Source organism: Argopecten irradians, chromosome 13, assembly GCF_041381155.1.
Source record: "Argopecten irradians isolate NY chromosome 13, Ai_NY, whole genome shotgun sequence".
In the NCBI taxonomy this organism is placed as follows: domain Eukaryota; kingdom Metazoa; phylum Mollusca; class Bivalvia; order Pectinida; family Pectinidae; genus Argopecten; species Argopecten irradians.
In genome coordinates this window covers 36,338,571-36,364,418 of record NC_091146.1, presented here as the reverse complement: position 1 = coordinate 36,364,418, position 25,848 = coordinate 36,338,571, and the positions used below count along the sequence as shown (strand labels likewise).

The following is a 25,848-nucleotide window of genomic DNA, read 5'->3' as shown; positions in this document are numbered from 1 at the left end:
ATCAACATGTAGTCCCTGGTGTGTGAGCTTTCTCCTTAGCTTACTATCAACATGTAGTCCCTGGTGTGTGAGCTTTCTCCTTAACTTACTATCAACATGTAGTCCCTGGTGTGTGAGCTTTCTCCTTAACTTACTATCAACATGTAGTCCCTGGTGTGTGAGCTTTCTCCTTAACTTACTATCAACATGTAGTCCCTGGTGTGTGAGCTTTCTCCTTAGCTTACTATCAACATGTAGTCCCTGGTGTGTGAGCTTTCTCCTTAACTTACTATCAACATGTAGTCCCTGATGTGTGAGCTTTCTCCTTAACTTACTATCAACATGTAGTCCCTGGTGTGTGAGCTTTCTCCTTACTTACTATCAACATGTAGTCCCTGGTGTGTGAGCTTTCTCCTACTACTAAACTTAGTCAGCTTTCAACTTATGTATGTAGTCCCTGGTGTGTGTACGCTTTCTCCTTAACTTACTATCAACATGTAGTCCCTGGTGTGTGAGCTTTCTCCTTAACTTACTATCAACATGTAGTCCCTGGTGTGTGAGCTTTCTCCTGAACTTACTATCAACATGTAGTCCCTGGTGTGTGAGCTTTCTCCTTAACTTACTATCAACATGTAGTCCCTGGTGTGTGAGCTTTCTCCTTAGCTTACTATCAACATGTAGTCCCTGGTGTGTGAGCTTTCTCCTTAACTTACTATCAACATGTAGTCCCTGGTGTGTGAGCTTTCTCCTTAGCTTACTATCAACATGTAGTCCCTGGTGTGTGAGCTTTCTCCTTAACTTACTATCAACATGTAGTCCCTGGTGTGTGAGCTTTCTCCTTAACTTACTATCAACATGTAGTCCCTGGTGTGTGAGCTTTCTCCTTAGCTTACTATCAACATGTAGTCCCTGGTGTGTGAGCTTTCTCCTTAACTTACTATCAACATGTAGTCCCTGGTGTGTGAGCTTTCTCCTTAGCTTACTATCAACATGTAGTCCCTGGTGTGTGAGCTTTCTCCTTAACTTACTATCAACATGTAGTCCCTGAGTGTGAGCTTTCTCCTTAGCTTACTATCAACATGTAGTCCCTGATGTGTGAGCTTTCTCCTTAACTTACTATCAACATGTAGTCCCTGGTGTGTGAGCTTTCTCCTTAACTTACTATCAACATGTAGTCCCTGGTGTGTGAGCTTTCTCCTGAACTTACTATCAACATGTAGTCCCTGGTGTGTGAGCTTTCTCCTGAACTTACTATCAACATGTAGTCCCTGGTGTGTGAGCTTTCTCCTTAGCTTACTATCAACATGTAGTCCCTGGTGTGTGAGCTTTCTCCTTAGCTTACTATCAACATGTAGTCCCTGGTGTGTGAGCTTTCTCCTTAACTTACTATCAACATGTAGTCCCTGGTGTGTGAGCTTTCTCCTTAGCTTACTATCAACATGTAGTCTCTGATGTGTGAGCTTTCTCCTTAGCTTACTATCAACATGTAGTCCCTGGTGTGTGAGCTTTCTCCTATAACTTACTATCAACATGTAGTCCTGTGTGTGAGCTTCCTACTACAACATGTGTCCCTGTGTGTGAGCTTTCTCCTTAGCTTACTATCAACATGTAGTCCCTGGTGTGTGAGCTTTCTCCTTAACTTACTATCAACATGTAGTCCCTGGTGTGTGAGCTTTCCTTATTACTATCAACATGTAGTCCTGGTGTGTGAGCTTTCTCCTAAACTATCAACATAGTCCCTGGTGTGTGAGCTTTCTCCTTAACTTACTATCAACATGTAGTCCCTGGTGTGTGGAGCTTTCTCCTTAACTTACTATCAACATGTAGTCCCTGGTGTGTGAGGCTTTCTCCTTAACTTACTATCAACATGTAGTCCCTGGTGTGTGAGCTTTCTCCTTAGCTTACTATCAACATGTAGTCCCTGGTGTGTGAGCTTTCTCCTTAACTTACTATCAACATGTAGTCCCTGGTGTGTGAGCTTTCTCCTTAACTTACTATCAACATGTAGTCCCTGGTGTGTGAGCTTTCTCCTTAACTTACTATCAACATGTAGTCCCTGGTGTGTGAGCTTTCTCCTTAGCTTACTATCAACATGTAGTCCCTGGTGTGTGAGCTTTCTCCTTAACTTACTATCAACATGTAGTCCCTGGTGTGTGAGCTTTCTCCTTAACTTACTATCAACATGTAGTCCCTGGTGTGTGAGCTTTCTCCTTAACTTACTATCAACATGTAGTCCCTGGTGTGTGAGCTTTCTCCTTAACTTACTATCAACATGTAGTCCCTGGTGTGTGAGCTTTCTCCTTAACTTACTATCAACATGTAGTCCCTGGTGTGTGAGGACTTTCTCCTTAGCTTACTATCAACATGTAGTCCCTGGTGTGTGAGCTTTCTCCTTAACTTACTATCAACATGTAGTCCCTGGTGTGTGAGCTTTCTCCTTAGCTTACTATCAACATGTAGTCCCTGGTGTGTGAGCTTTCTCCTTAGCTTACTATCAACATGTAGTCCCTGGTGTGTGAGCTTTCTCCTTAACTTACTATCAACATGTAGTCCCTGATGTGTGAGCTTTCTCCTTAGCTTACTATCAACATGTAGTCCCTGGTGTGTGAGCTTTCTCCTTAACTTACTATCAACATGTAGTCCCTGGTGTGTGAGCTTTCTCCTTAACTTACTATCAACATGTAGTCCCTGGTGTGTGAGCTTTCTCCTTAACTTACTATCAACATGTAGTCCCTGGTGTGTGAGCTTTCTCCTTAGCTTACTATCAACATGTAGTCCCTGGTGTGTGAGCTTTCTCCTTAACTTACTATCAACATGTAGTCCCTGGTGTGTGAGCTTTCTCCTTAACTTACTATCAACATGTAGTCCCTGGTGTGTGAGCTTTCTCCTGAACTTACTATCAACATGTAGTCCCTGGTGTGTGAGCTTTCTCCTTAACTTACTATCAACATGTAGTCCCTGGTGTGTGAGCTTTCTCCTTACTATCAACATGTAGTCCCTGGTGTGTGACTTTCACTTGCTTACTATCAACATGTAGTCCCTGATGTGTGAGCTTTCTCCTTAGCTTACTATCAACATGTAGTCCCTGGTGTGTGAGCTTTCTCCTAACTTACTATCAACATGTAGTCCCTGGTGTGTGAGCTTTCTCCTTAACTTACTATCAACATGTAGTCCCTGGTGTGTGAGCTTTCTCCTTAGCTTACTATCAACATGTAGTCCCTGGTGTGTGAGCTTTCTCCTTAGCTTACTATCAACATGTAGTCCCTGGTGTGTGAGCTTTCTCCTTAGCTTACTATCAACATGTAGTCCCTGGTGTGTGAGCTTTCTCCTTAGCTACAAACATTCTTACTATCAAACATGTAGTCCCTGATGTGTGAGCTTTCTCCTTAGCTTACTATTATCAACATGTAGTCCCTGGTGTGTGAGCTTTCTCCTTAGCTTACTATCAACATGTAGTCCCTGGTGTGTGAGCTTTCTCCTTAGCTTACTATCAACATGTAGTCCCTGGTGTGTGAGCTTTCTCCTTAGCTTACTATCAACATGTAGTCCCTGGTGTGTGAGCTTTCTCCTTAACTTACTATCAACATGTAGTCCCTGGTGTGTGAGCTTTCTCCTTAGCTTACTATCAACATGTAGTCCCTGGTGTGTGAGCTTTCTCCTTAACTTACTATCAACATGTAGTCCCTGGTGTGTGAGCTTTCTCCTTAGCTTACTATCAACATGTAGTCCCTGGTGTGTGAGCTTTCTCCTTAGCTTACTATCAACATGTAGTCCCTGGTGTGTGAGCTTTCTCCTTACTTACTATCAACATGTAGTCCCTGTGTGTGAGCTTTCTCCTTAGCTTACTATCAACATGTAGTCCCTGATGTGTGGAGCTTTCTCCTTAGCTTACTATCAACATGTAGTCCCTGGTGTGTGAGCTTTCTCCTTAGCTTACTATCAACATGTAGTCCCTGGTGTGTGAGCTTTCTCCTTAGCTTACTATCAACATGTAGTCCCTGGTGTGTGAGCTTTCTCCTGAAGCTTACTATCAACATGTAGTCCCTGGTGTGTGAGCTTTCTCCTTAGCTTACTATCAACATGTAGTCCCTGGTGTGTGAGCTTTCTCCTGAACTTACTATCAACATGTAGTCTCTGGTGTGTGAGCTTTCTCCTTAGCTTACTATCAACATGTAGTCCCTGGTGTGTGAGCTTTCTCCTTAACTTACTATCAACATGTAGTCCCTGGTGTGTGAGCTTTCTCCTTAGCTTACTATCAACATGTAGTCCCTGGTGTGTGAGCTTTCTCCTTAACTTACTATCAACATGTAGTCCCTGGTGTGTGAGCTTTCTCCTTAGCTTACTATCAACATGTAGTCCCTGGTGTGTGAGCTTTCTCCTTAACTTACTATCAACATGTAGTCCCTGGTGTGTGAGCTTTCTCCTTAGCTTACTATCAACATGTAGTCCCTGGTGTGTGAGCTTTCTCCTTAACTTACTATCAACATGTAGTCCCTGGTGTGTGAGCTTTCTCCTTAGCTTACTATCAACATGTAGTCCCTGGTGTGTGAGCTTTCTCCTTAGCTTACTATCAACATGTAGTCCCTGGTGTGTGAGCTTTCTCCTTAACTTACTATCAACATGTAGTCCCTGGTGTGTGTGAGCTTTCTCCTTAGCTTACTATCAACATGTAGTCCCTGGTGTGTGAGCTTTCTCCTTAGCTTACTATCAACATGTAGTCCCTGGTGTGTGAGCTTTCTCCTTAACTTACTATCAACATGTAGTCCCTGGTGTGTGAGCTTTCTCCTGAACTTACTATCAACATGTAGTCCCTGGTGTGTGAGCTTTCTCCTTAACTTACTATCAACATGTAGTCCCTGGTGTGTGAGCTTTCTCCTTAACTTACTATCAACATGTAGTCCCTGGTGTGTGAGCTTTCTCCTTAGCTTACTATCAACATGTAGTCCCTGGTGTGTGAGCTTTCTCCTTAGCTTACTATCAACATGTAGTCCCTGGTGTGTGAGCTTTCTCCTGAACTTACTATCAACATGTAGTCCCTGGTGTGTGAGCTTTCTCCTTAACTTACTATCAACATGTAGTCCCTGGTGTGTGAGCTTTCTCCTTAACTTACTATCAACATGTAGTCCCTGGTGTGTGAGCTTTCTCCTTAGCTTACTATCAACATGTAGTCCCTGGTGTGTGAGCTTTCTCCTTAACTTACTATCAACATGTAGTCCCTGGTGTGTGAGCTTTCTCCTTAACTTACTATCAACATGTAGTCCCTGGTGTGTGAGCTTTCTCCTTAGCTTACTATCAACATGTAGTCCCTGGTGTGTGAGAGCTTTCTCCTTAGCTTACTATCAACATGTAGTCCCTGGTGTGTGAGCTTTCTCCTTAGCTTACTATCAACATGTAGTCCCTGGTGTGTGAGCTTTCTCCTTAGCTTACTATCAACATGTAGTCCCTGGTGTGTGAGCTTTCTCCTTAACTTACTATCAACATGTAGTCCCTGGTGTGTGAGCTTTCTCCTTAACTTACTATCAACATGTAGTCCCTGGTGTGTGAGCTTTCTCCTTAGCTTACTATCAACATGTAGTCTCTGATGTGTGAGCTTTCTCCTTAGCTTACTATCAACATGTAGTCCCTGGTGTGTGAGCTTTCTCCTTAACTTACTATCAACATGTAGTCCCTGGTGTGTGAGCTTTCTCCTTAGCTTACTATCAACATGTAGTCCCTGTGGTGTGTGAGCTTTCTCCTTAACTTACTATCAACATGTAGTCCCTGGTGTGTGAGCTTTCTCCTTAGCTTACTATCAACATGTAGTCCCTGGTGTGTGAGCTTTCTCCTTAACTTACTATCAACATGTAGTCCCTGGTGTGTGAGCTTTCTCCTTAGCTTACTATCAACATGTAGTCCCTGGTGTGTGTGAGCTTTCTCCTGAACTTACTATCAACATGTAGTCCCTGGTGTGTGAGCTTTCTCCTTAGCTTACTATCAACATGTAGTCCCTGGTGTGTGAGCTTTCTCCTGAACTTACTATCAACATGTAGTCCCTGGTGTGTGAGCTTTCTCCTTAGCTTACTATCAACATGTAGTCCCTGGTGTGTGAGCTTTCTCCTTAGCTTACTATCAACATGTAGTCCCTGGTGTGTGAGCTTTCCTCCTTAGCTTACTATCAACATGTAGTCCCTGGTGTGTGAGCTTTCTCCTTAGCTTACTATCAACATGTAGTCCCTGGTGTGTGAGCTTTCTCCTTAACTTACTATCAACATGTAGTCCTGGTGTGTGAGCTTTCTCCTTAGCTTACTATCAACATGTAGTCCCTGGTGTGTGAGCTTTCTCCTGAACTTACTATCAACATGTAGTCCCTGGTGTGAGCTTTCTCCTTAGCTTACTATCAACATGTAGTCCCTGGTGTGTGAGCTTTCTCCTGAACTTACTATCAACATGTAGTTCCTGGTGTGTGAGCTTTCTACTATCAACATGTAGTCCCTGGTGTGTGAGCTTTCTCCTTAGCTTACTATCAACATGTAGACCCTGGTGTGTGAGCTTTCTCCTTAGCTTACTATCAACATGTAGTCCCTGGTGTGTGAGCTTCCTTCCTGTTATACTACTGTGATGAGTGACTGTATTTTTGCTAGTTTGTGGACCGAAGTGTGTGTGATCTTTCTCCTTATTTAAACAAATTCAACTCGCCTGCACGAATTGACTACATCAACAATGACCTTTACTTTTATTCTAGTCCCAACTCAAATAGACTTAGTGTTAACTAAGAGGCCTTAAAACCTGATATTGGGCCTGTGGGTTGCTTGGATAAAGGACAACCATGTTTGTTTAAATAATTTACCTTGACCTTCATTGAATTTATTTGTTAAAACCTGTAATATGCTTCATGATTATCAGATGGCAGGTGAGCCACTCATTGCGGCCTTCTTCCTTTGATACTACTAACAGTCGGTAGTATTTAGTCTTGACATAGTGAGCTCAATCAACTTTCGTTTTGTATGTAATAAACACTACTTATAGTGTACTAGTCTTGAAATAGTGAGCTTTTCCTCTCTTTTATAACTTATAACTTATAAGCTTTATCCTAGTTAGCTCAATCAATGTGTACTTTTGTTTTGTAGATGTAGTGTGCTTCCAGAATTTCTCTTATTGTTTTTTTTGTTTAGCAGAATGAGCTTTATTTTCAACTGAGTGAACTTTGATCTGAAGACTGAGTCTGAGTGAACTTTGATCTGTAGATTGAGTCTGAGTGCACTTTGATCTGAATATTGAGTCTGAGTGAACTTTGTTTTGTAGAATGATTCTGATTGCACTTTAATCTGTATATTGAGTCTGAGTGAACTTTGACTTGTAGATTGAGTCTGAGTGAACTTTGATCTGTAGATTGAGTCTGAGTGAACTTTGTTTTTGTAGAATGAGTCTGAGTGAACTTTGATCTGTAGATTGAGTCTAAGAGCACTTTGTTTAGCAGAATGAGCTTTATTTTCAACTGAGTGAACTTTGATCTGAAGACTGAGTCTGAACTTTGATCTGTAGATTGAGTCTGAGTGCACTTTGATCTGAATATTGAGTCTGAGTGAACTTTGTTTTGTAGAATGATTCTGATTGCACTTTAATCTGTATATTGAGTCTGAGTGAACTTTGACTTGTAGATTGAGTCTGAGTGAACTTTGTTTTGTAGAATGAGTCTGAGTGAACTTTGATCTGTAGATTAAATCTGAGTGAACTTTGATCTGTATATTGAGTCTGAGTGAACTTTGACCTGTAGACTGAGTCTAAGTGAAATTTGTTCCGTGGATTGAGTCTGAGTGAACTTTGATCTGTATATTGAGTCTGAGTGAACTTTGATTTGTAGATTGAGTCTGAGTGAACTTTGATTTGTAGATTAAATCTGATTGAACTTTGATCTGTAGATTGAGTCTGAGTGAACTTTGACCTGTAGACTGAGTCTAAGTGAAATTTGTTCCGTGGATTGAGTCTGAGTGAACTTTGATCTGTATATTGAGTCTGAGTGAACTTTGATTTGTAGATTGAGCCTGAGTGAACTTTGATCTGTAGATTGAGTCTGAATGAACTTTAATCTGTAGATTGAGTCCGAGTGAACTTTGATCTGTAGATTGAGTCTGAGTGCACTTTGATCTGAATATTGAGTCTGAGTGAACTTTGTTTTGTAGAATGATTCCTATTGCACTTTAATCTGTATATTGAGTCTGAGTGAACTTTGACCTGTAGATTGAGTCTGAGTGAACTTTGTTTTGTGAATGATTCTTATTGCACTTTAATCTGTATATTGAGTCTGAGTGAACTTTGATCTGTAGATTGAGTCTGAGTGAACTTTGATCTGTAGATTGAGTCTGAATGAACTTTAATCTGTAGATTGAGTCTGAGTGAACTTTGATCTGTAGAATTAGTCTGAGTGAACTTTGATTTGTAGATTAAATCTGAGCGAACTTTGATCTGTAGATTGAGTTTGAGTGAACTTTGATTTGTAGATTAAATCTGAGTGAAATTTGATCTGTGGATTGAGTCTGAGTGAACTTTGATCTGTATATTGAGTCTGAGTGAACTTTGTTTTGTAGAATGAGTCTGAGTGAACTTTGATCTGTAGATTGAGTCTGAGTGAACCTTGTTTTTGTAGAATGAGTCTGAGTGAACTTTGATCTGTAGATTGAGTCTGAGTGAACTTTGATCTGTAGATTGAGTCTGAGTGAACTTTGATCTGTATATTGAGTCTGAGTGAACTTTGATCTATAGATTGAGTCTGAGTGAACTTTGATCTGTAGATTGAGTCTGAGTGAACTTTGATCTGTAGAATTAGTCTGAGTGAACTTTGATTTGTAGATTAAATCTGAGTGAACTTTGATCTGTAGATTGAGTCTGAGTGAACTTTGATTTGTAGATTAAATCTGAGTGAAATTTGATCTGTGGATTGAGTCTGAGTGAACTTTGATCTGTATATTGAGTCTGAGTGAACTTTGATCTGTAGATTGAGTCTGAGTGAACTTTGATCTGTAGATTGAGTCTAAGAGCACTTTGATAGGTAGATTGAGTCTGAGTGAACTTTGATTTGTAGATTAAATCTGAGTGAACTTTGATCTGTATATTGAGTCTGAGTGAACTTTGACCTGTAGACTGAGTCTAAGTGAAATTTGTTCCGTGGATTGAGTCTGAGTGAACTTTGATCTGTATATTGAGTCTGAGTGAACTTTGATTTGTAGATTGAGCCTGAGTGAACTTTGATCTGTAGATTGAGTCTGAATTAACTTTAATCTGTAGATTGAGTCCGAGTGAACTTTGATCTGTAGATTGAGTCTGAGTGAAATTTGATCTGTGGATTGAGTCTGAGTGAACTTTGATCTGTATATTGAGTCTGAGTGAACTTTGTTTTGTAGAATGAGTCTGAGTGAACTTTGATTTGTAGATTAAATCTGAGTGAACTTTGATCTGTAGATTGAGTCTGAGTGAACTTTGATTTGTAGATTAAATCTGAGTGAAATTTGATCTGTGGATTGAGTCTGAGTGAACTTTGATCTGTATATTGAGTCTGAGTGAACTTTGATGTGTAGATTGAGTCTGAGTGAACTTTGATCTGTAGATTGAGTCTAAGAGCACTTTGATAGGTAGATTGAGTCTGAGTGAACTTTGATTTGTAGATTAAATCTGAGTGAACTTTGATCTGTATATTGAGTCTGAGTGAACTTTGACCTGTAGACTGAGTCTAAGTGAAATTTGTTCCGTGGATTGAGTCTGAGTGAACTTTGATCTGTATATTGAGTCTGAGTGAACTTTGATTTGTAGATTGAGCCTGAGTGAACTTTGATCTGTAGATTGAGTCTGAATGAACTTTAATCTGTAGATTGAGTCCGAGTGAACTTTGATCTGTAGATTGAGTCTGAATGAACTTTAATCTGTAGATTGAGTCTGAGTGAACTTTGATCTGTAGATTGAGTCTGAATGAACTTTAATCTGTAGATTCAGTCTGAGTGAACTTTGATTTGTAGATTAAATCTGAGTGAAGTTTGATCTGTGGATTGAGTCTGAGTGAACTTTGATCTGTATATTGAGTCTGAGTGAACTTTGTTTTGTAGAATGAGTCTGAGTGAACTTTGATCTGTAGATTGAGTCTGAGTGAACTTTGTTTTTGTAGAATGAGTCTGAGTGAACTTTGATCTGTAGATTGAGTCTGAGTGAACTTTGATCTGTAGATTGAGTCTGAGTGAACTTTGATCTGTAGATTGAGTCTGAGTGAACTTTGATCTGTAGAATTAGTCTGAGTGAACTTTGATTTGTAGATTAAATCTGAGTGGACTTTGATCTGTAGATTGAGTCTGAGTGAACTTTGATTTGTAGATTAAATCTGAGTGAAATTTGATCTGTGGATTGAGTCTGAGTGAACTTTGATCTGTATATTGAGTCTGAGTGAACTTTGATCTGTAGATTGAGCCTGAGTGAACTTTGATCTGTAGATTGAGTCCGAGTGAACTTTGATCTGTAGATTGAGTCTAAGTGCACTTTGATCTAAATATTGAGTCTGAGTGAACTTTGTTTTGTAGAATGAGTCTGCGTGAACTTTGATCTGTAGATTGAGTCTGAGTGAACTTTGTTTTGTAGAATGAGTCTGAGTGAACTTTGATCTGTAGATTGAGTCTGAGTGAACTTTGATCTGTATATTGAGTCTGAGTGAACTTTGATCTATAGATTGAGTCTGAGTGAACTTTGATCTGTAGATTGAGTCTGAGTGAACTTTGATCTGTAGAATTAGTCTGAGTGAGTTTTGATTTGTAGATTAAATCTGAGTGAACTTTGATCTGTAGATTGAGTCTGAGTGAACTTTGATTTGTAGATTAAATCTGAGTGAAATTTGATCTGTGGATTGAGTCTGAGTGAACTTTGATCTGTATATTGAGTCTGAGTGAACTTTGATCTGTAGATTGAGTCTGAGTGAACTTTGATCTGTAGATTGAGTCTAAGAGCACTTTGATAGGTAGATTGAGTCTGAGTGAACTTTGATTTGTAGATTAAATCTGAGTGAACTTTGATCTGTATATTGAGTCTGAGTGAACTTTGACCTGTAGACTGAGTCTAAGTGAAATTTGTTCCGTGGATTGAGTCTGAGTGAACTTTGATCTGTATATTGAGTCTGAGTGAACTTTGATTTGTAGATTGAGCCTGAGTGAACTTTGATCTGTAGATTGAGTCTGAATTAACTTTAATCTGTAGATTGAGTCCGAGTGAACTTTGATCTGTAGATTGAGTCTGAGTGAAATTTGATCTGTGGATTGAGTCTGAGTGAACTTTGATCTGTATATTGAGTCTGAGTGAACTTTGTTTTGTAGAATGAGTCTGAGTGAACTTTGATTTGTAGATTAAATCTGAGTGAACTTTGATCTGTAGATTGAGTCTGAGTGAACTTTGATTTGTAGATTAAATCTGAGTGAAATTTGATCTGTGGATTGAGTCTGAGTGAACTTTGATCTGTATATTGAGTCTGAGTGAACTTTGATGTGTAGATTGAGTCTGAGTGAACTTTGATCTGTAGATTGAGTCTAAGAGCACTTTGATAGGTAGATTGAGTCTGAGTGAACTTTGATTTGTAGATTAAATCTGAGTGAACTTTGATCTGTATATTGAGTCTGAGTGAACTTTGACCTGTAGACTGAGTCTAAGTGAAATTTGTTCCGTGGATTGAGTCTGAGTGAACTTTGATCTGTATATTGAGTCTGAGTGAACTTTGATTTGTAGATTGAGCCTGAGTGAACTTTGATCTGTAGATTGAGTCTGAATGAACTTTAATCTGTAGATTGAGTCCGAGTGAACTTTGATCTGTAGATTGAGTCTGAATGAACTTTAATCTGTAGATTGAGTCTGAGTGAACTTTGATCTGTAGATTGAGTCTGAATGAACTTTAATCTGTAGATTCAGTCTGAGTGAACTTTGATTTGTAGATTAAATCTGAGTGAAGTTTGATCTGTGGATTGAGTCTGAGTGAACTTTGATCTGTATATTGAGTCTGAGTGAACTTTGTTTTGTAGAATGAGTCTGAGTGAACTTTGATCTGTAGATTGAGTCTGAGTGAACTTTGTTTTTGTAGAATGAGTCTGAGTGAACTTTGATCTGTAGATTGAGTCTGAGTGAACTTTGATCTGTAGATTGAGTCTGAGTGAACTTTGATCTGTAGATTGAGTCTGAGTGAACTTTGATCTGTAGAATTAGTCTGAGTGAACTTTGATTTGTAGATTAAATCTGAGTGGACTTTGATCTGTAGATTGAGTCTGAGTGAACTTTGATTTGTAGATTAAATCTGAGTGAAATTTGATCTGTGGATTGAGTCTGAGTGAACTTTGATCTGTATATTGAGTCTGAGTGAACTTTGATCTGTAGATTGAGCCTGAGTGAACTTTGATCTGTAGATTGAGTCCGAGTGAACTTTGATCTGTAGATTGAGTCTAAGTGCACTTTGATCTAAATATTGAGTCTGAGTGAACTTTGTTTTGTAGAATGAGTCTGCGTGAACTTTGATCTGTAGAATGAGTCTGAGTGAACTTTGATCTGTAGATTGAGTCTGAGTGAACTTTGATCTGTATATTGAGTCTGAGTGAACTTTGATCTGTATATTGAGTCTGAGTGAACTTTGATCTATAGATTGAGTCTGAGTGAACTTTGATCTGTAGATTGAGTCTGAGTGAACTTTGATCTGTAGAATTAGTCTGAGTGAGTTTTGATTTGTAGATTAAATCTGAGTGAACTTTGATCTGTAGATTGAGTCTGAGTGAACTTTGATTTGTAGATTAAATCTGAGTGAAATTTGATCTGTGGATTGAGTCTGAGTGAACTTTGATCTGTATATTGAGTCTGAGTGAACTTTGATCTGTAGATTGAGTCTGAGTGAACTTTGATCTGTAGATTGAGTCTAAGAGCACTTTGATAGGTAGATTGAGTCTGAGTGAACTTTGATTTGTAGATTAAATCTGAGTGAACTTTGATCTGTATATTGAGTCTGAGTGAACTTTGACCTGTAGACTGAGTCTAAGTGAAATTTGTTCCGTGGATTGAGGTCTGAGTGAACTTTGATCTGTATATTGAGTCTGAGTGAACTTTGATTTGTAGATTGAGCCTGAGTGAACTTTGATCTGTAGATTGAGTCTGAATTAACTTTAATCTGTAGATTGAGTCCGAGTGAACTTTGATCTGTAGATTGAGTCTGAGTGAAATTTGATCTGTGGATTGAGTCTGGTGAACTTTGATCTGTATATTGAGTCTGAGTGAACTTTGTTTTGTAGAATGAGTCTGAGTGAACTTTGATTTGTAGATTAAATCTGAGTGAACTTTGATCTGTAGATTGAGTCTGAGTGAACTTTGATTTGTAGATTAAATCTGAGTGAAATTTGATCTGTGGATTGAGTCTGAGTGAACTTTGATCTGTATATTGAGTCTGAGTGAACTTTGATGTGTAGATTGAGTCTGAGTGAACTTTGATCTGTAGATTGAGTCTAAGAGCACTTTGATAGGTAGATTGAGTCTGAGTGAACTTTGATTTGTAGATTAAATCTGAGTGAACTTTGATCTGTATATTGAGTCTGAGTGAACTTTGACCTGTAGACTGAGTCTAAGTGAAATTTGTTCCGTGGATTGAGTCTGAGTGAACTTTGATCTGTATATTGAGTCTGAGTGAACTTTGATTTGTAGATTGAGCCTGAGTGAACTTTGATCTGTAGATTGAGTCTGAATGAACTTTAATCTGTAGATTGAGTCCGAGTGAACTTTGATCTGTAGATTGAGTCTGAATGAACTTTAATCTGTAGATTGAGTCTGAGTGAACTTTGATCTGTAGATTGAGTCTGAATGAACTTTAATCTGTAGATTCAGTCTGAGTGAACTTTGATTTGTAGATTAAATCTGAGTGAAGTTTGATCTGTTTAAATCTGAGTGAAGTTTGATCTGTGGATTGAGTCTGAGTGAACTTTGATCTGTATATTGAGTCTGAGTGAACTTTGTTTTGTAGAATGAGTCTGAGTGAACTTTGATCTGTAGATTGAGTCTGAGTGAACTTTGTTTTTGTAGAATGAGTCTGAGTGAACTTTGATCTGTAGATTGAGTCTGAGTGAACTTTGATCTGTAGATTGAGTCTGAGTGAACTTTGATCTGTAGATTGAGTCTGAGTGAACTTTGATCTGTAGAATTAGTCTGAGTGAACTTTGATTTGTAGATTAAATCTGAGTGGACTTTGATCTGTAGATTGAGTCTGAGTGAACTTTGATTTGTAGATTAAATCTGAGTGAAATTTGATCTGTGGATTGAGTCTGAGTGAACTTTGATCTGTATATTGAGTCTGAGTGAACTTTGATCTGTAGATTGAGCCTGAGTGAACTTTGATCTGTAGATTGAGTCCGAGTGAACTTTGATCTGTAGATTGAGTCTAAGTGCACTTTGATCTAAATATTGAGTCTGAGTGAACTTTGTTTTGTAGAATGAGTCTGCGTGAACTTTGATCTGTAGATTGAGTCTGAGTGAACTTTGTTTTGTAGAATGAGTCTGAGTGAACTTTGATCTGTAGATTGAGTCTGAATGAATTTTGATCTGTAGATTGAGTCTGAGTGAACTTTGATTTGTAGATTGAGTCTGAGTGAACTTTGGTTTGTAGATTGAGTCTGAGTGAACTTTGATTTGTAGATTGAGTCTGAGTGAACTTTGATTTGTAGATTGAGTCTGAGTGAACTTTGATTTGTAGATTGAGTCCGAGTGAACTTTGATTTGTAGATTGAGTCTGTGTGAACTTTGATTTGTAGATTGAGTCTGAGTGAACTTTGATCTGTAGATTGAGTCTGAGTGAACTTTGATTTGTAGATTGAGTCTGAGTGAACTTTGATCTGTAGATTGAGTCACTCAATGAGAGAAACAAGTTTCCTTTAAAAGGTGATAATATTAAATTGGAGAACACTGCAGTTTTGATTAATTGCTTCAAAATGTACCAGTTAATTCCATGTAATAGCTCCAAAATATACCAGTTAATCCAGTGTAAATTAGCTTCACAATATACCTGAAATCCTGTGTAATAGCTTCAAAATGTGTACACCAGTTAATCCTGTGTGATAGCTTCAAATAAATCACCAGCTGATCTTGTGTATAAACTTTTTGTCTATCCGATGGCCTGTCTTTTCAGTCTGTCCTTCTATCTATCTGTCCGTCTTTTTCCTTTTATATATTAATTACAGTGAAGTGAAATGGAGTATTGTTCTAAAAGTATGTAAGATGGTTTAAAGTGAATAGTCGGGCTCTGAAGGAAGGTTAAATTCCAAAAAAATGGTGTTAATGTATCCAGAATAATTTCTTATGAAATAGATAAATAAAATTTCCTGTCAAATTGCTTTACATGTGAAGAAATTAATTTATATTTAAGGAATCAAAAAACATCTTTGAATTCCCGGCTTGCTATGTCCGTGTTGACATTTCCATGCAGCCTCGCTTTCAAAAGAGTTAGGCAAATTTATTTTTTAGCACTGTGCTAAATTTACACAGTGCTTTCCCATTATTTCAATTGTCTAACTGGACAACCTAAGTAGATATTGATCGTCGTCTTGATATGTAAGGACTTTTGGAAGGCCAATGAACGGACATAGACTGGTTTTCTTTGCCCGACAATTCACTTTAAAGGTCCAAGTGAAATATTGTGTGTTTCTGATTATCATAATAAGTACACTATGATTAAGGGAATACCTAACCATAGGTAAGTAACAGTGGGTCACAGGTCAAGGTCAATGTGTCATAAGTCAAGGTCACTCTGTGACCATCTCTGATTTTAGCAGAAAATCAGAGATGGTCACAGAAAACTCTGTGCGTTCCATTTGCGGGTTGACGAACCAGTATGGATCTTCTGTATCTGTAATAGAACACGCTACAACAGCCAAACTGAACTGGTACAAACTATAGCTAGTGGTCATTGAAATTTCCTTTTTTGATGAAAATAAGATGAAATGAGATTTATATTTATTGGAATTTGATTTATTATGTACTTTCAAATGCATTTTGAAACTTTTAGGTACATTGCTTTTATATCCACAATGCTATTAAGATAAAAAAACAAAAACCTAGTTTTTGAATTTGAAACATGTGGGTGCCGCCATGTTGGATTAACCCAAACGTGTGCCATTAGGCAGTGTGGTATCATTCAGTACAACTGGAATGAATCTGCAAAAGGAATGCACAGTTAATATGACATTATTAATGACCATGAATCATTTGCTATGTAAAATATCAAAACCTGTATTGTGGCATATACATTTATTGACTTTTTAATAGGTTAATACAAGAAACTGTTTACCTGATCCTTGTTTCCAGGTATAGATCCCATTCACATTTATATACCCCAGTTTAGTAGTCCATAATATGATCTATATATATATATAGACTACTGTAGCTGGGGTAAAGCAATGTCAATGATGATCTGCCAATAGTTTCTGAGAATAGCTATTAAGGGCGACATTTTGTTTTTGTTCACAATTCTTTTTTCTTTAACTTTCTTCTGCCACTAAGGTTTCCAGAGCTTTTCTCAGAAACTACCAGCGTATCATCGCGTCCAATTTCCAGATATACTCCATGGGCCATCAGTTTTTTTTAACGGAATTCCAACATCGCAGCCAGGACATGCATCCTGTAATTATTATAATCATTCTGGATATTGGTTTATAGGGGTTAAAAGGAATGCCAAACAACATTTTTGAAAGACATATGTTAATTGCCATTGTAACAATTAAAAGGACTAGGTTCAGATTGCTCGAAAACTTAGATGTAAGGAGCGAATTTGAAACCAAATACAACAGGAACATTTGTTGCCATGCTAACAAAATGTAAGCCTGTGATTGGTTGAAACTGAGATGTTGCTATTTCCAATATTGACGCCTATAATCCTAATTTATTTAGCTCCAATATCGTTACCTGATGGTCAGGACACGGTGGACTACATCGCGGAGTACCTGGACGTAAGGTTTGAGGTCTGTGAGAATACTCCCCACCAGTCTATACAGACCATCACCATCACTAACAGGGGATTGGCCGTAGTGATGTCCGGGGACTGGCAGATCTATTTCAACCATCTCTACAAAATGATGCACGAGACCGGGGGCGTGCCTAAAGAAGGTCACGTGATCAACGGCTCGGGTTTCCGATTGTTCCACGTGAAAGGGAGTCTGTACAGGTCAGTGTCTCACTACTCCTGACTACATGTAGGCTTTTTAGGGCTATTTAAGCATTAAACTATCTTCCTATGCCATATATGGTCTATATAGATGCCAGAGCTTTGCAGACAATCTTCATAATGCACCCTAGCGCATTATGAGATGATTGTCTGCAAAGCTCTAGCTGGCATCTTATAGACCATAGTTGCCATAGGAAGATAGTTTAATGCTTATATTTACATTATCAACTCATTTTAGGGTCTCTGCATTAACATTGTTTAAGGTAGACAGGGAAAACCATTAACCAACGACGATTTAATCCACAAGATGGAACAGCCATTTTGACGGTGATCAGTTGACGTCACCATGTCAACATTAGTGACGTCATAATGGTCAAGTTTTGGGTGTCAGTTATACCGTCATATACTTCACTTTGCCTTGGTTAGTTTATATAGTAGAATTGACAAGTAAATGTAAATATAATATCATATTTTACAGAGAAAAACTGTGACATAAAGTCTAACTCACTTAATACACACTCTGATAGTGCAAAATCTCGTTTTATATGAATGGAATGGAAATCCCCTGCAAATCGCTTTCAATATCCTTGTCTTTATTACCCCTTTAATACAAATCGCTCAATACAGAATCCTGTGTACTACGAAACAATATTCAAGTCCCCTGGACACTGTTTGTGTTATTTTAAATCCACGTAATACGATATGACAAAACAGGGTAGTTTTGGTAATTGATCACTACAGTGTGTAACACATGCACTCTGATTATGTATACAAAGTTGATAATCCACACGGGGATGAACATCTTTCAATAAAACAATGTACAGTATATCACTGACCAAAGTCTTGTTTCATTTCTGTGTTTGCTGTACAAATATTAACCCTTTATGATGTTTAAGAATTTAAAGGGTCCCCAGGAATTTGTAATAACCGAGTTGGACTGTAATATATACTCACAAATTATATATACATGTATATTCTGTATTTGCATATTACAAAGTTATTTGCCCTTGGAGGTAGGTAGTGATTGTGATGTCAGGTGTTTGCGAGCATAATGTCATACTTTATGGAGGAAACGACGTGAATTGTACTCACAAAATATTGACGTAACAATCCATACCTACCTGCAAGGGAGCTAACTCTGTAATATGCAAAGACGGAATATATGTGGTGTGGTAACAAATAAAAGCTACTATCAGGAGCAGATAACTCCTGATCTGTTACGTACATAAAGACAGAATACTGTACATATAAACCACAGTAAATGCCTAGAAGACTTAGTCATTATATTTCCAAGGGGATACTTGATAAAAAAAATTGTCGGAATAAACATGAGGCAGACCAGGTGCTGAGCTGCCAAAATGATTTACATGGGTTGAGATGTTTCTTATCTACTATTATCAGGGTTATTTTTCTTTAAAGATGCTTCACCGCCAACAGAGCATAAATGGTACCCATCATTTGAACAATAATTGGTGTTTAATCTTGTATATATATGTCTAATTAACTCAAAAAATAATATAAAATAATTTATTTTGCTTTCGATGCATGCGCAATCAGTACTGCATTCCATATAGGACATAGTGTTACGGAATTTTTTCTGGATGCAATAAATTATTTTTAATATTTTTATCTTGGAGTAAAAAAAAGAAGCTCAAATTTTTCAATGGTGTTAATGGTTTAACGTAAGTAACTTTAAAATTTGTAACTGAAGAAAAAGACTAAATCGTCTGGTCCTGTTTTTGATAGAGAAAAATTAGCATTTGTCAGTGGTTGAGCATCTTTAAAGTTTATACTTAAAGATAGGTTCTTGCATATTTATGCTCAAATACCATTTTCCGCAAATATGTATGTTGTATGTTTTTAAGGACATATCTGTCTGTCATAGTGGGGATTCAGCCATGCATAAACTTTTCGTTCAAACAACTTTCTCTGAATAACCGAAGGCCCAGGGTACACAAAATTGGCATGTTACTAAACATGCTGGGATGAACGGCTTCCAAGTTTATGCAAATTAATGACCTTCACCTTCATTCAAGGTCATTGAGGTCAAGTATAGAACTTGCCACATCCTTAAGTTACCCTGATGTGCTAAGGTGACTTAAACAGATCTGTTTAATTTCTGGACAAATCTGGTTCCAATTAATGTTTAAATGTTTTTCACACATGTACATGAAGTAATTGTAGAAGAACAGGGTAAAAGACACATTCCTGTTGAGTGCCCTGACCGGGAACTGAAGCCAGGTCTTTAGCTTAAACAGCTCTACTGATCGAGTCAAAAAGCTAACTTAGTCAACTGAGTGACAGCTAGAGACCATATTTGTACAAGCCATACCAACACATGCCATTCCTTTTATGTGATTATCTCAGAGCTTTCAGTACTTTGATTTGTAATTTCAGGATCCAGCCGGAGTCTGGGAGTTACCTCCCCCTATTCCCTTCAGACACTAGGGTCCTAAAACTGCTGGGAAATTATCAACAAATTGCGAAGTCGGACTCCTTCCCAAACTGGTATGTTACCTCACTGAATGCTGAACCAAGGATTCTGCAGTGCACCCTTAGCCAAAGTCTGGATTTTGTCAGTGATTTTAACCAATCAAAACAGTGGCGTCGTGACGCTGGGGACCAGAACGACCCCTACACGGCTGGAGTCAGGTTCAGCATTCACGCCAAGCTGTTCCGTGACCTGAGGCGACCGGGGAACCTGGTACTGCCCACGCCCATGGAGTCGGATGTTGAAGTCATTACTGCTCTCACTATCATTCCTAAGGAGTGGGTTATTGTTAGTAACACAGAATTTAAATCGGAGGCTAAATTTCTCTCAGGTTAGTCGATTTTTATGTTTGATTACTGCTGATGTAATTGACGGATCGCCAGCTGTCAATCAAATCGCACGTGACTTTGCATTTTGTATTGTGTGTGCTACGATGTTTGCTCCGACATTGAATAGAAACACGTGCGTTTGCGAGCACGAGGCGTGGCTATATTACACCTGGCGATTGGTCAATTAAAGATACAATGAAATGGGACACATAAAATTTTACTTTCCCATTTTGTCCTATCCCATATTTTCCGGTAAATATTGTCATTTCCTATTTTTTTAGTTCAATTTTGTCCTCTCCTGTTTTGTCTTTTCCCATTTTGTCCTGTCCCATATTGTCATGTCTCATTTTGTCCTGTCCCCTTTTTTCCTGTCCCATTTTGTCCACTCCTATTTTGTCCTGTCCCATTTTGTCCTCTCCTATTTTGTCCTTTCCTATTTTGTCCTGTCCCATATTGTCATGTCTCATTTTGTCCTGTCCCCTTTTGTCCTGTCCCCTTTTGTCCTCTCCTATTTTGTCCTGTCCCATTTTGTCCTGTCCCATATTGTCATGTCTCATTTTGTCCTGTCCCCTTTTGTCCTGTCCCATTTTGTCCTTTCCCATTTTGTCCTGTCCTATGTTGTCCTGTCCCATTTTGTCCTGTCCCCTTTTGTCCTGTCCCATTTTGTCCTTTCCCATTTTGTCCTGTCCTATGTTGTCCTGTCCCATTTTGTCCTGTCCCATTTTGTCCTGTCCCATTTTGTTCAGTCCTATTTTGTCCAATCCTTTTTTGTCCTGTTCCATCTTGTCCTTTCATGATGGCTATAAACCCATTCATGCTCAGTGTATTTTGAATTTGTGATTAGAAAATTTGGCAGATTTAGGGATTAGAGAACATCTCTATTCTCATTAAAATAGTTAAAATAATAATTGAAATGTAGTTAATTTTAATATTCTGTTTCACATTAAATGTAGAGAAGCTTTCACATATTGTAAAGGCCAAGTGGTCTGACCAAAACCAGTGTAATCCAGGTAGTGTCAAACACTGGGGCTCCTTTTAGCTGCAGGTATTAGACATCTACAGTTCTGAGCGTAGACATACTACATACACGCAGACGGACGAGTACTCGGGGCTGTTTTAAAATTAAAACACAAGGTAGTCATGACACAAGCGATCCGAGAACTGTAATATTAATGGATTACAAGATACTTGTCATTTGTTAAACTTATGATATTGTTAGTTCTTAAAGTTGTATGGTCTATCACTTTCGCTCTTTTTGTCATAGTAAAAACTGTTTAAGTGTTATACATATTTTTCTCCATTTGTCTGAGTTTTAAACTTTCAAATTTTACCAATTTTTATAAAGTTGCAGCACTGGAAGTATTATTAATTATAAAAGTAAAAAATCTTTTTAACGTGTACACGTGAAAAATAGGCTCGAAAGAGGCCGAATCATTCCGAATTCCTCCGAACATCGTCGCGACAATCTCGAAGTAACACGAGAGTTGTGAAACCAAGAAAAATGTCAACTATTTTTTGTAAACAAAACATGTGGTCGACCTCAGCAGACTGGATCTACAAAGAAAATAATGCTAGCACATTACAATATTTGATACACACAATACTGAATTACGGCTATGTGTGAATTAGATGTTTCAAATACTCGCTCTGTGGACATATACCAGCACGATTTGCTCATATTAGCCAGAAGGAAAACGTAAACAAACACATGTGCGCTTACGCTAGTTACCTGGATCACCACGTGCAGGACGTGTGGACGTCAATCACGTGATATGATTCGGAATTCCGACAAAACCCGAAGGTACTGAACATGGCGATGATTGAAGGCGTTTTGTTCAAAACCAGGAATATATTATCCCTAGATTTCGGCTCTCTTATAGGCTGACATATGGTTTTGGGGAGCTAAATCATCAAGATACATGTCCATGTTCAAATATCAAATGTTAAAACGACATGTCGTTTCAGTGAAATTGCAAGAAATACAACTTTAACTAGTTTTTTCACTAGTGGAAAACTTACAATGCACAGAAGATTGACCGTAAATCTTGGTATATTCATATTTTTTTAGACGAACCCCGAGTACGCGTCCTTTTATGTGCATATTGTACACATCTATTTGGCTCAGAATTGGAGATGTGTATTGTATTCTCTGACTTCTAAGTGGTTTTTATAATTGCTTCTCCCATTTCAGAGCATTGTCCTATTCCATTCTCCTACAGTTTTTATATTTCTCCTGTTTCAGATCATTGTCTTATTCCATTCTCCTACAGTTTTTTTATTTCTCCTGTTTCAGAGCATTGTCCTATTCCATTCTCCTACAGTTTTTTTATTTCTCCTGTTTCAGAGCATTGTCCTATTCCATTCTCCTACAGTTTTCCAAAGAAGCGGTATATCTACCTGACAAAGCGACCCTCTAACATGAACTTTTCCTCGGAGGAGTACATTTTGACAGTGGAACCAGCATCGGAGATTATACAGGTGTTCGCTGAGGAAAAGGCAGGAGCCTTCTACGGAGTACAGACCATTTTATCTCTGTTACAAGTAGGAAACTTTCTCAATCGCCGATCTTTTCTTCAGCAATATTGTAAATGAGGAAAATGAAAGGGGGAATTAACACGATTACTACCAACTTTTAGCAAAGTCTTTTCACTGCAAAAATTTTCCCCATGAGGAATATTTTGTATGTTAATGAAACTGTTACTACAAGTTTGAGGGTGTTTTCTATTCAAATCGCCCTGCGTCCGTGGTCCGTCGTCCGTCGTCCGCTGCCGTCGTCCGTCGTCCGTCCATAAACAATGCTTGTTATCACTATTTCTTAAAAACTACTGCAGGGATTTTGTTCAAACTTCACATGGAGGTTACCCTTGGTCCCTAGTTGTGCCATACAGATTTTGAGGCTGATCGGAAAAACAAAGATGGCCGCCAGGCAGCCATCTTTGATTTTGGCAGTTGAAGTTTGTTATCGATATTTCTTGAGAAATACTGAAGGGATTTTATTCAAACTTCACATGGATGATACCCTTGGTCCCTAGTTGTGCCATACAGATTTTGAGGCTGATCGGAAAAACAAGATGGCCGCCAGGCAGCCATCTTTGATTTTGGCAGTTGAAGTTTGTTATCGCTATTTCTTGAGAACTACGGAAGGAATTTTGTTCAAATTTCACATGGAGGTTACCCTTGGTCCCTAGTTGTGCCATACAGATTTTGAGGCTGATCGGAAAAAACAAGATGGCCGCCAGGCGGCCATCTTGGATTTTGATAGTTAAGGTTTGATATCCCTGTTTCTCAAAAAGTGCTGAAGGGATCTTTCTCAAATTTAATAAGTAGGTTCCCCTAGGGCCCTAGTTGTGCATTTTGCAATTCTGGACCAATCGGTGAACAAGATGGCCGCCAGGCCGCCATCTTGGATTTCGATAGTTAAAGCTTGTTATCGCTATTTCTCAAATAGTGCTGAAGGGATCTGTCTCAAATTTCATATGTAGTTTCCCCTAGGGACCTTGTTGTGCATATTGCATTTTGGGACCGATCGGTCAACAAGATGGCCGCCAGGCAGCCATCTTGGATTTTGTTATTCAAAGTTTGTTATCGCTATTTCTCAGAAAGTACTGAAGGGATCTGTCTCAAAATTCATATGTATGTTCCCCTAGGGCCCTAGTTGTGCATATTATGATTTGGGACCGACCGGTCAACAAGATTGCTGCCAGGCAGCCATCTTGGATTTTGATATTCAAAGTTTGTTATCGCTATTTCTGAGAAAGTATTGAATGGATCTTTCTCAAATTTCACATGTAGGTTCCCCTAGGGCCCTAGTTGTGCATATTGTGATTTGGGACCGATTGATCAACAAGATGGCCGCCAAGGAGTCATCTTGGATTTTGATAGTTGAAGTTTGTTACCGCTATTTCTCAGAAGGTACTGAAGCGATATGTCTCAAATGTTATATGTAGTATGTTTGAAAAAGTTTAAAAAGTAGAGAAAAGATCCATCTTTCCTTTGACAGATATAGATCATTCTTTGGTGGGCGCCAAGATCCCTCTGGGATCTCTTGTATTGTGAACTGTTGACCCGTACATATTGTTTAATGCTCACAAATATATCTATATCTACATTGTGTTTCATCAATGATTGACTAATGAGCGATTGGCTTGTATAAGTTGTTTCATCTGTTATTGACCAATGAGCGATTCGTTTTGATGTGTTTCATCTGTTATTGACCAATGAGAGATTGGCTTTTAACACAGTTTTGTAGTATTTTAAGATTATAGTCAAGAGCCTCTCTCTGATTGGTTAACGGTAAAGGTCATTTGAACATGACCCTGCCATGATACCTTCAAATGTTCAAGTGTTGCAAAAAAAAAAAAAAAAAAAATACACACAGATGAATGTATCAGATTGATATTTTAGGAACTTAAATGTCTGTCATGGGTCTGTTAACATTTAAGATAGATATTTCACTTAGTCAGTGCTGGTGTACACTTTATAGTAAAAGGAAAAGAAGTTATTAGAATTTGCAATTTGATTATCATTGAAACACCAGTCACAAGTAGTCTTTAACAATTAGATATATATCAGTCCTGTATCAGATTTGTACCCCCATAACAATCGGTGTCCTATCAGATTTGTACCCCTACAACAATCAGTGTCCTATCAGATTTGTACCCCTATAACAATCGGTGTCCTATCAGATTTGTACCCCCTATAACAAAACGTGTCCTATCAGATTTGTACCCCTATAACAATCGGTGTCCTATCAGATTTGTACCCCTATAACAATCGGTGTCCTATCAGATTTGTAACCCTATAACAATCGGTGTCCTATCAGATTTGTACCCCTATAACAATCGGTGTCCTATCAGATTTGTACCCCCTATAACAATCAGTGTCCGATCAGATTTGTACCCCTATAACAATCGGTGTCCTATCAGATTTGTACCCCTATAACAATCGGTGTCCTATCAGATTTGTACCCCTATAACAATCGGTGTCCTATCAGATTTGTACCCCAATAACAATCGGTGTCCTATCAGATGTGTACCCCTATAACAATCGGTGTCCTATCAGATATGTACCCCTATAACAATCGGTGTCCTATCAGATATGTACCCCTATAACAATCGGTGTCCTATCAGATATGTACCCCTATAACAATCGGTGTCCTATCAGATATGTACCCCTATAACAATCGGTGTCCTATCAGATTTGTACCCCCATAACAATCGGTGTCCTATCAGATTTTTACCCCTATAACAATCGGTGTCCTATCAGATTTGTACCCCTATAACAATCGGTGTCCTATCAGATTTGTACCCCTATAACAATCGGTGTCCTATCAGATTTGTACCCCCTATAACAATCGGTGTCCTATCAGATTTGTACCCCCTATAACAATCGGTGTCCTATCAGATTTGTACCCCCTATAACAATCAGTGTCCGATCAGATTTGTACCCCTATAACAATCGGTGTCCTATCAGATTTGTACCCCTATAACAATCGGTGTCCTATCAGATTTGTACCCCTATAACAATCGGTGTCCTATCAGATTTGTACCCCTATAACAATCGGTGTCCTATCAGATTTGTACCCCTATAACAATCGGTGTCCTATCAGATTTGTACCCCCTATAACAATCAGTGTCCGATCAGATTTGTACCCCTATAACAATCGGTGTCCTATCAGATTTGTACCCCTATAACAATCGGTGTCCTATCAGATTTGTACCCCTATAACAATCGGTGTCCTATCAGATTTGTACCCCTATAACAATCGGTGTCCTATCAGATTTGTACCCCTATAACAATCGGTGTCCTATCAGATTTGTACCCCTATAACAATCGGTGTCCTATCAGATTTGTACCCCTATAACAATCGGTGT

The 25,848-nt window shown here is 38.5% G+C and overlaps 1 protein-coding gene across 4 annotated transcripts in view; it reads left to right on the top strand.

The window, feature by feature from the left end:
- LOC138305513 (beta-hexosaminidase-like) overlaps window positions 1-25,848 on the top strand; it is a 63,233-nt gene that overhangs the window by 12,902 nt on the left and 24,483 nt on the right. For all 4 annotated transcript variants that reach the window (XM_069245771.1, XM_069245770.1, XM_069245768.1 and 1 more), the window contains 3 exons: window positions 16,882-17,155; window positions 19,553-19,977; window positions 22,320-22,516. In XM_069245771.1, the coding sequence (XP_069101872.1) occupies window positions 16,882-17,155; window positions 19,553-19,977; window positions 22,320-22,516 (896 nt within the window). The remainder of the gene's footprint in view (window positions 1-16,881; window positions 17,156-19,552; window positions 19,978-22,319; window positions 22,517-25,848) is intronic.